This window comes from Perna viridis, chromosome 5 (genome assembly GCF_037379345.1).
Source record: "Perna viridis isolate PV_CMFRI_1.1 ecotype Kerala chromosome 5, ASM3737934v1, whole genome shotgun sequence".
NCBI lineage: Eukaryota > Metazoa > Mollusca > Bivalvia > Mytilida > Mytilidae > Perna > Perna viridis.
In genome coordinates, this window is record NC_142449.1 from 42,348,961 (window position 1) to 42,360,420 (window position 11,460).

The following is an 11,460-nucleotide window of genomic DNA, read 5'->3' on the forward strand; positions in this document are numbered from 1 at the left end:
CCTTGGCGGATCAAAAGCGGACACCCCTTTTGCTCGAAAAGCTTTGTTGGTTTTATAGAAAAAACTGGAAGTCACTGTTACTATCACCCTTTTATTTAGGAATTATAATAGTATAGAGCAGACGAGCGCGCGGTAATCAAAAGAATATGTATTTCCAAGGAAAAAGACTAGACCGGGAAAATAGACACACACAACGAAGAACATGATTTAACTAAAATAAGGTGTAAAGTAAATGGGCAACCCGGACTTCACTAAAATCTGGGAGCATAGACAAGTCAAAATTTTATCTTATAGCAACAATTATCTATGTTTCAAGAGCTTGATTGAAAAAAGTCTATCAAGTCTGTGTAGTTTCGGCAAGCGCTGTCATAAATAGAGACTTATAATGTTAATACAGGTCTATTATTTAAATGAGTTGTGATATGAAAACTCCATATACCGTCCGTGCGCGACTCGTAAGAGTAGTCAAGGATGTTAAAAACCACCTTAGTAGTAAAACTCTATATATATCGTATATGCGCAAGTTCTGAAGGGATGTTAATTAATTGCCACAGATGGAAGAAAACTGACAATACCGAGTGAAGGGGTTCTTCGCGTTTGTCGTAAATTTTGGCCATAAGTAAGTTCAGAATTTTCCTTTTCTACCGATCTCTAAAAGCAGGTAAAGGTATGAAGCCGATTTCATAGTGTCTGTATTGTCCTTTATCTCTTCATTTTTTATTGTCCTTTGTCAACACCCTGTGAGATATACATGTATTTTTCGGTTCCATGGTTACTCAAACCCTATGCCAAAAAAAAACTAATAAAACCAACAAACAATGATCAGCCAAATTATCGTCAAAATGCTATACAGGAATCAGGCACGTAGCTGAGGCCAAATTGAAGTGTAGGCAAAATTACGACAGGGGGTCTTGGGGTCGCTTAAGGCCCCCAGCAGGTCCAGGGGGACGAACCCCCCCCCCCCCGAAGCTCCGCGGAGTAGCGTTTTAGAGCAACATTTATGCCTCTCCTCGATGTATTTTATCTAAAAAAAAATGGCAAAATTAAGTGCAGGCAAAAGCTTTTTTGCCTAACGGCAGCTACGCGCCTGGGAATGGTGACCCATCTACCCCTTCCAAAAAGCTGTAGACCTATATGATAAGGTCGATTAAAAAATCTATTGGGCTGAGTGGAAATGTGGCGAATCGTCCATACTACTTACTGGTTCATTTGATAACGTTACTCAGGCAGTTTGGACCAGTAAACAAGGTCCTAAAAGAAAAAAAAAGTCATGTCATCTGCTAGTTCTGGACTCCGAAACGCAATTAGAAAAGTTATACGGTACAATCATGTCTTACAAGTTTAGGTTGAACTCTTTGCCTATTTATGTGCATATTGGATCTTATGTACTTTGAAACTCGGTACTAATTTTGCAAATTAAAATTCCACACTGGTGAAGTTTTGATTTCACGTGTAACAGAGACCTATAATTAAAGAGATAAAAAAAACTTGTTATTTAGCCATTTTATCGATAAAACTATCTCGTGGCGGAGAACGAGATTCCCAGACCTTTCAACTTGTTCATTAAACTACTTTTTCCCCATTTTGTGAAATAATCTGAAATAAATTGTGACAGACGCTAATCCCTTTTCTGATTAAGTAAGTGTAATTTGTAGAAACATAGTTGAACTTATCTATAAGATATTTTGGAGGTATTTTATGCATAAGCAAATATTTATGATATTTAATCCTATGGTCAACATTCATAATACCAAGTTGTCTGAATAATGGGACAGAGGGTGACATATGGTCAGCATTTAGTATCAATCTAGCTGCTCTCATCTGTAGTTTAAATATTCTATTCAAATTCACATTACTACATCCACCCCATACAATACAACAGTAATCTATCAGAGGTAGTATATAACCATTATAGAAAGTTGTCCTTGCTTTTATACTAAGAAAGTACTCAATTTTTTACAGTAAATAAATTCTAGAAGACATTTTTTTACAAATTGTGTCTATTTGTTCTCTCCATGTCAGACAATTGTCAAGTTTTACACCAAGTAGTGTTTCACATGATGACTTTTTTTTATAATTTCTGATAGAATTTTCAGATCTGGTTGACAAGTTAGTGATAACAATCTTTGTCTTGTCTCAATTAATATAAGTTTAGTTTTGTTTGTATTAATGTACATGTTATTATTCTTACACTACTTTTCTATATTAAATAACTCATTTTGCATTTCTCTCTGCAAGTCATTGATATTTCTCTCTGATATATGCAAAGTAGTATCATCTGCATATAAGTCAGTTTTGCAGCTATTAACACATAGGGGTAAGTCATTAATGAATAATACATGTACAAATAGCAGAGGCCCAAGAATCAAACCTTGAGGAACACCATATTTAATTTTTTTTCTCTGATGAGGCATTGTGAATGTTTACTTGTTGTATTCTTCGTATACATCAAAGGCTTATTTAAAAATCTACAAGTACAGCTAGGTTAATGTTACTATTTTGCATCTCTTGTAACCATTGATGAGTTATTTTTATGAGTGCTGATTGACAGGAATGGTTTGGTCAGAACCCAGATTGTGAAGGATGTAACAGTTCAAATTTAGATAAAAACATGTAAATGTGGTCAGATACATACCTTTCTAAGAGTTTAGATAGAGTAGGCAAGACTGAAATTGGCCTGTAATTATTAGCTGATGTCCTTTCACCAGCCTTGAAGATAGGAGTAACTTTTGCATTTTTTAGTGACTGTGGGTATAAACCAGTATTGACTGTGGGTATAAACCAGTATCAATCATTCTATTAAAATATATGAAAGAGAAGATGCAATATAAGGTGCACTTAATTTTAAGATTTTTGGACTAATATTATCACTACCAGAGGACTTACTTGTATCTAATCTGAGCAGTGCATTATAGATTTCATCAAGTTTCACTGGTGGTATTGTAAATTGTTCATGAGTATTGATTTTCTTTTTCACAAAGTTATGAAGATTTTCAAAATTGCCAGGAGTGATTTATTTTCCCTCTAATTTTGTCTACACAAGAAGCAAAAAAATCATTAAAGACATTGGCCAGTTCTTTAGTGTCATTAATAATTTTATCATTATCTGTTTTAAGTTCAAACAGTGTACTGTGTGACTTAGGATTTAAACTATGAATACATTCATTTCCACAGATGTGAATTTTTAGGATCTTTTACCATATTATAGTATTTCTTTTTTGAATTTTGAATTATTTGTTTTGTTCTATTTCTTCAGAACTTATACTCAGTCCACAAATACCCCAGAAATAAACCTTTTACTATGCTAGCACTCAGAAAGTAAACAGCAGAGCAGTTCTTTTTAAACAGATGCATTGTAATTTTTAACTGATTTTTTTGTACATGATTTATATTTCCTTTTATCTTTCAGGTCATACCCATCACTTAATTTAAGATTAAACGTGAATGTTAGAAAAAATGAGGTTGATATTGTGTTGCCAGGATTACGCTATGATGACATAGACCACTTTGGTAAGTTTGTATTGAGTTTAGTTCCATTTTTGGTTGATCTGGAACATCAGAGTAGAGTAAACTCAATTTCATTCAGTAAAAAATAATACAAAGTATATTTCATTATAATAATAATGATAGAAGTTGACTTCTACAAATGTACTTGTCATTCGTTTTTTTTTTTAATTTTTGTACATATGGGTTCAGGCAAAAAAAAAAAATGCATGTTACTTGCTACCCTACCTAAACTATTTTTTGTGCCTACACTAAATAATTTATGGCCGCTTTGACTCAAGTACCATTAAAGTCTACATTGTTTCCCCATTAACTCAATCGGACTATGTAAGTTGTATTGTTGATATGGTTGATTGTAGTGAGAGATGTAGATGTACATTGTATGTATGGTTTTCTCTAAAATACAGATCTGAATGCAGAAAAAATTATAGTTATGTAGGCTGATAAAGAATTGTTTGGTTGGTGGGTTTTTCTACACCACGAATCACTTCTTTGGTAGTAAATTTTATATGGACTGGTACTAAAGTATAACCCCAGAAGCTAATAGTTTTTTTTAGTGACCATTTAAAGGAGAAAGTACAAAGATCTAATCTATATTAAAGTATTATAGTGTACATTAGGTTTTTATCTTTTTCAGGACAACCTGACATATGGAGAGTTTTTGATATGATGAATACAGTGGAGGCAGCTGCATTTTACAACCAGGACTCCTATCTGGACTATAACGCACTACTTAAACAGAACTACACAACAATCACCAAAGCATGTGTTATGGAGGTTAAGAAAGACTTTTTTGAAGTTGTTACACCGAAAGGTCCCATTGAAGTTTGTAGTAAATTACAACGTATTGGGAAATCATCATTTAATACATCTGTGGATTTATTTTGCGGTGGGAAGATGAAGCCTTCTGTCACATGCAAAAATGTACATACAATCATCAACATGCACAAAAACAATGTTGAAGAAGTTCCAGACTGGTGGAAAAATCGTTTTCAACCAGAAATAGATTTTGTTGATGATAAGGCAAAAAAGACCGAAGTTATGATCACTCCTTGTAAGAGTCCCCCAAAAACATTCCCAAATGCATTCTCAGTTCCTTTGAGTGACACAGATATAACTCACAAGACTCGCTGTGCATCCTACTTACAGTATTTCATCGAGAATGCCAGTATTGCGTCACATAGAAGGTTTTATGAAAATTTAACAAGTAATTTTCATGAATTCCATATTAAACGCATACAGCTTCTTTACTTCCAAACAAGTTCTTGGGGAGACACATTGATCTCAGAGAGCTGGGAGGATGAAAGAAATCCCTTAACTCTCCATTGTAAAATAAGCAGGGAACATGACAGAAAACCAGTTTGGTATGGATGCATAGACTTGTATCCGGAAGTTTATGGTCTCAGTTCTACATAGAGAATGAGCTTTAAGGCATGATTATTAAATCAGGGAGCCGAGCAGTCATGCAGTGCTAAATTCTTTCAGGGCAAATACTGTAAACATATTCATTTTCACAGTTGCTTATTTTAGCGTGTATCAATTTTCGCCATTTCAAAAAAATGATTATAGTTATATAGTGCTTAACAACAATGTCATGGTTACAATTTTTCATGGTTTTCCTTCCACTGCAAAAATAATGAAAATTTGATACACCATGTAAATTAATATGCTTACAGTATACATTTAAAAAAAGTCGATTTTTTTTGCAGTTCATTTGATTAAACTTCTTATATTTATAATGTTTTAGATTTTATGATATTAAAAGTTTTTATCTCTAGTCATTTTTTTGGTGTTGATTGTTTATTGTTTATTGTTTATTTTTATTGTTTATTTTTATTGTTTATTTTAGTTTTTCATTTAAAGGGGAAAACCAATATTTTCATTGTTTAAGTGAGATGTATTCAGTACTCGTGTCTTGTAAGATGCCAGTCTTAGTGTATACTGAAAGGGAAAAAAAATAATATAATGAAAACTGAGGGGTTTTTGCTGACGATCTATCATGGGTGATTCTAGAGAATAACTTAGGGGCACAAGGTGCCCACGAACAAATCCTTGATAAACACATTTACACACAAAAATACACAATTTTCATAAATTTTGAAAATTGATACCGGGGTCATGGATTTGGGTATGTTTATTGTTGTTTAACGCAATTGGGTAAATTTTGAAAAAAAATATTAATGCAATTTTAAAAGAAACATATTTTTTACTTGGATAAGTCTTATTTAAGTTCCTGTGTGATTAACAGGAATATACAATTGAATGGAATCCATTCCACCGCGTCAGTGTGGATACAGTGGACAACAACGTATAACTTACAAATTCTTCCCCGTTCTCCAATGCTTCTCTCTTAACGTTTCACTTTGAGAATATAGACATGGACGGCTCATGTACTTTTAGATGAAGGTATTTTATGTTATTCGTTGATTTTGACCTTGATTTATTGTCTATTTGATCACGACGATGTTACAATTTTCTCTGACCCTTCAACCAACCTCTGATAACGTCAGTCATACAAATATTCAGTGGTATTTCCGTTGTACCACACTTAATACTGTTTGCTATAGTGCAAACCAACCAACGTACTATGCATCCGTAATCACATTCATGCATGCTTATACTATTTTATTGCCAAGAAATCTTTTGATTAAAATTTCGGGTGTTTCTTCTCGAGAAATGCTGCTGAGTTTGGTGCAGGGTCAAAGGAAATTCATACTTTGCCTTTGACCTTCTATTTCGATTCTTTTATACCCTTCAACTGCGATAACATGTTTGCGGGTATATAGGTTTCACCCTGTCTGCCTGTCCGTCTGATATTTTTTCTTAGCATCTTGCAGCCTTGATATGAAACTTTGTTGGTTCTAATATAACGACATTGGGATGTCTATACTGTCTGTAATTTATGTTTGGACAAAAATTATAGAAATGACCGTTGGAACTAAGGCATTTTCCAGTTGCATGGTCTTTTGCATTGTCCACAACTTGCAGGATTGCAATGAAACTCGATAGAGTGTTTGCTTACAAATGTACCTCGTGTTAGGGCTGTTGGACTTGAGTGTTTTTCGACAAAACTTGGTCTCATGCGTCGTATGTGCATATTGTCAGGAATTTATGTTTGGTATCATGCCTTGTCCGTAACTCCTCATTAACTACTTGCTGGGTTGTTATAATACTTAATATGGTGTTAAATTACAATTTAGGGATGTGCATTATTTACAGGAATTAATGATTGAACAAAATGAAGAAATGATGACTGATGGAACTTCCATATTAAGGACATACAGCTTCTTTACTTCCAAACAAGTTCTTGGGGAGACACATTGATCTCAGAGAGCTGGGAGGATGAAAGAAATCCCTTAACTCTCCATTGTAAAATAAGCAGGGAACATGACAGAAAACCAGTTTGGTATGGATGCATAGACTTGTATCCGGAAGTTTATGGTCTCAGTTCTACATAGAGAATGAGCTTTAAGGCATGATTATTAAATCAGGGAGCCGAGCAGTCATGCAGTGCTAAATTCTTTCAGGGCAAATACTGTAAACATATTCATTTTCACAGTTGCTTATTTTAGTGTGTATCAATTTTCGCCATTTCAAAAAAATGATTATAGTTATATAGAGCTTAACAACAATGTCATTCTTTATACAAATACAAAGAATTAAAAAAAAAATAACGCATGGTCAACGAATGTTGTTCTGAATCATTTTGCAATTTAGATAAAGCATTGAACTGAAGTTGCCATTATTCATACAGTTCAATTCTCGTTCGAATATTTCGATATTTCATTGGTAACTCTAGTGATAAAACAGTGGCGGAATCAGACATTTTGAAAGGGGGATACAGCTGGGTGTCAGGAAAAAGTGGGAATTACAGGCTAATATTTGCTAATTTTTAGCTTCATGTTGCACGAAATGAACACAGTCTTCCGACAAAAATGGTTTCCGATTCCCTGGAATCCATTAGATCCTCCGCTGTCAGGTAGGTTTGCCTGCTGTCCCAGATCATAATAGTACTGCGAACATTACTTGAGGGGCCGGCGACTGTACGAGGGGAAATTGGACAAATGCCTAAGCTCCACCTGAGGTTTCCATTTGAAGTAGAAAGTACGTAAGTTATTTCATTTCAAGCACTCGACAACACCTTTTTTTTTCTCTCTTCATATATACCACACACGCATCTCTTTTTTTACAATCTTTACATTGTAGAAGTATTCATGTATTTATAAGCTTTGTGGAACATGGTGTGGTTCGGGTATTGTTTGTCATTCCTGATTCCTCTTCTATAATTCTTTTGAAAATTAAGTGTAAAATACAAAAAGCCATACTGAAAGATTTTTGTGGTAATGTTGAACTTCTTTATTTTCACGGTTAAACATTTTCAGATGATTTTATTGTCTATGATGTCTTTATTTCTCTTCATTTCTTCTTCGTCTACTATTTCAGGTTCTTCAATGGTTTTCACTTTGATCTTTCTTGGCGTCGGTAAACTCGTCTCTACAGGCGGACAGACGTGCTCTACTCGTTTCTTTTTCTCTTTCGACATCAGTCCCCTTTTCTTTGCAAGTAATAAAATGTATGCGCTAAGGATGCCACTAAACACCGTGGTTATCACAGTAATTATGAACGACCACGATGGCCAGTCAGCATCAGGCGAAGTTAGAAACGTTGCTATGAAGCAGATGATAGTCAGTAGATTTGAACCAGCTGCAATAAATGAAATATTGACTTGAGAGCTCTTGTGTTTAGAAGACTTGTATTTCAAGAAGTATCCCTTCTAGACTAAATGTTTGGTTGTTGTTAAGCACAGATACTAGTAACTGATTTCCAACTTTCCGGGTTTTACACTGATATTGACATTTGTTTACGGACTCTCCTTTTAGACTACTCCTTTCAAGACTGTTGCCTATATTTTATCAGTTCAGTAATTTTTTTATTACCCATCATTTAGTAAATAAAAATATAGATAATCCTAGGCAAAATCTTAAAACGCAATACTGTTCCAGATATCTTAGTTGTGGTTGATTAACTTGGTGAATGGTCATACGTGAAATTGACTTCAGTGTAACCAACAGAATGCGCACGTGTATGTTGCAGTTCAATCTTTTTGGTAAAGGTGGTATTAATGACATTTTCTTGGCTCAAATGAGTAATTGTATTTTTTTTCCGACGCAGTCGGTATATTTTCGCTTTTTACCCTTTGACCTTAAAGACGCTCTTCCATCGAAATGGAAGTTACCTGATCACAATTCTGTTTCCTGATTGGCCAAATACTGATAACATAGTGGCGTTCAAAAAACTGTGTCGAAATTGCGTGCCACATGTTATTTCCTGAATGAAATGCACAAAATTAAAAGTAGAAAGAACAAAATTTTACCGCGTCGGCCATCTTTTTTTTAAAATAGTACTTGTTTCACTTACCCGATACGAAAAATAACACTACCATAGCGATCACAGATTCCCTTGACATGAGCTTTTTAAGTGCTAGCAGCACAAACAGAATTGTTGCTACAATCGCTAGAACTATTCCTATTACACCAAAAGTTTGGGTGGCTTTCATGGCACCTGAAAAATTAAACAGATGGCGAGTGAGACGAAAATTTGGAGTAAACTAATAAAAATAGTAACAATATTTCTTTAAAACAGTCCATCGCTTCCAAACGTCAGATTAAAACAATGCAGTCAGGATTTTAGATTAGGGGGCCGCACAGTTAAAATTTCGCCGAGCTGAGCGAGGTGAAAAAATATTTTGAGGTTAAATTTTCGAAATATTCTTCTAGAGTGGGTGCAATGTAGATATCTTTTGCGGTAAAATTAGCAAGAAAATAACGTTTCAACCCAAAACCGCCTAAATCTACCCCTGACAACCCATGCTTTGCAAATTTTAGAGTTGGGGGCGCATGCCCGCCACGCCCCGCCTGAATCCGCCCCGGGCAATTAGCAAATGCTATGATTATTTCGGTTATCTTAACACTACTACTTATAAATTTGTATTTGTATGATTTTATGAAATAATGTGAAATTTGATTTTAACCAACAAGACAGTTTAATTGAAAAACGAACGAAACACAAAGGGATCAAGAAATGTTCATTTCTTCTTTTCGGACGCTCGTTTTTTTCGAAATAAAACTTCATTTCAAAAGTAATTCGTTTGCAAGAAGACTAGTATAATTCGATAACTTACCATGTATCCTCATTGAGGAATCCAATTTTTAATTATATTTTTTTCTCGGTCGTGATAGATCTAAAATGTAGAGGCTCAACTTCGACCTTTCTTTGAATCATCTTAGTGTTATGATATTAAATGCACATTCCATTTATTACATCTTACTCCTTCCCTAAATACCATATATTTTAGTCTGAGACCTCAAATTTTTTCGATCGATCTCTTCAAACAAAACACTTTTTTCAAAACTTCCATACGCACATCATCCCCATCGGTGGATTTAGACAGACCAGGGCGCGTGCCTTTTTTTAAACTTACTAAACATGGATTGAAATAGTATAAAACTGAAAAAGCAATGTCCAAATTGATTTTAGAAACACGAAATGATTAAAGCAATTATTAATAATAAGCAAAAGCACACATCTTTTCTTTTAGTCTTTAAAACTGATTTATTCAACGGGCCATAGTTTTCCTTCCCTCAGTTGTCTGCCCCGGACTTGACTTTTTATGAGCAACTCAGCGGGTGTTTCTAGAAAAGCAGAGGACGCTTACCCTACCGGTGCAACTGGTCCATGCTCCCAGTTTTTCCGAGTTGCTCATTTACTTTTGTTACTTTGTATGTATGATTTTAGTTACTTTATGTGCTTTGTTGTGTATGTCTGTTTTCCATGTCTGGTCTTTGTACCTGGATTACATTCTTTTGATTACCGCTATAACCTTGGTTCCCTTGATTACTCTTTGCCAAACAGTGTTTCGCCCCCCCCCTTTTCCATTCAATTCAAGTCCTGGATCCGTCTCTGATCCCTTCCCAATCATACTAACCTGAGCTGGTGTTTGATGTCCAGTCTATGCACACGTGACCCACAGTATTTATATGAGTACACCTTGACCATAGTCCATAGTTGACGGTCGTAGTTATTCCAAGGGATGAGATACTATATAAACTCCAATAAGGTGAAATGAAAGCTATACCATGTAAAACAAGTACAACAACGGAAAAACAGGAAATTCCAGCAACAAAGTTTGGATGCGTGTACCATTCTGGAGGAGTCGGAAGGTACATGTTTTGTTTTTCCTTTATAAAAAAAATAAGGCGTTACATTTGAAATTATAAACGATCCAACTTCTATGAAAACATCCAAATTACACGATTGTTATATTTCTCATTTAACTATTATGTACACTCTCTACTCTATTCCGGAAGGTATAAATATATAGCATTCCAAAAATCCGAAGTCAGTATTTAAGTGTTATAAATGTTGAAAGAATAGCATATAAGTATAAAGCGACTTTAATTTGTAATTCAACGATACCTCCAATCATAGATGATCTTGTTTTAAAGTTCAATAAACCACTATTTTTAGAAGTTTTGATAGACTTAAACGAAACTATTCCGAATTAAACATGAAACACTAGTCATGCAAAACTTTCTCATTATATGATCGTATTGTTTTAAAATACAAATGGATGTTTACATATGAGTCCACCCTTTGTTTGAAAATGGAAACTGTTTTAATAATTTCATTTAAAGCTTTAAGTACGATTTGTAGATAAATTTATAACCTAATATGCCGTTATACATGATATATATTATCTGCACATATCAAAGTTTCACCACTGTCACACTGTAAAACGAGACAAATGATCCTGAACGGGTCGATAATGGATGTCAAGTATTGCAGCTTGATCGTGCATGGATGGTGTATAAAATAACAGACGTATATCATCCTTGGACAATGCTTAACATTTTGACAATGCATCCTTGGTTTGTTTGTAAAAATTACTAAACTTAT

The 11,460-nt window shown here is 34.5% G+C and overlaps 2 protein-coding genes across 2 annotated transcripts; one reads left to right on the plus strand and one right to left on the minus strand.

The window, feature by feature from the left end:
- The first annotated feature begins 1,196 nt into the window (after nucleotides 1–1,196).
- Nucleotides 1,197–5,285, plus strand: LOC148617791 (uncharacterized). Its single transcript, XM_088585348.1, has 3 exons — nucleotides 1,197–1,320; nucleotides 3,410–3,510; nucleotides 4,142–5,285. The coding sequence occupies exons 1-3, from the start codon at nucleotides 1,271–1,273 to the stop codon at nucleotides 4,918–4,920; spliced, it is 930 nt and encodes a 309-aa protein (XP_088441474.1). The 5' UTR covers nucleotides 1,197–1,270; the 3' UTR covers nucleotides 4,921–5,285.
- Nucleotides 5,286–5,927: 642 nt separating this feature from the next.
- On the minus strand, nucleotides 5,928–11,107 carry LOC148617792 (uncharacterized). The gene is made up of 3 exons (XM_088585350.1): nucleotides 10,490–11,107; nucleotides 8,923–9,066; nucleotides 5,928–8,208 (listed from the first exon to the last, which is right to left on the minus strand). The coding sequence occupies exons 1-3, from the start codon at nucleotides 10,728–10,730 to the stop codon at nucleotides 7,883–7,885; spliced, it is 711 nt and encodes a 236-aa protein (XP_088441476.1). The 5' UTR covers nucleotides 10,731–11,107; the 3' UTR covers nucleotides 5,928–7,882.
- Nucleotides 11,108–11,460: the final 353 nt, after the last annotated feature.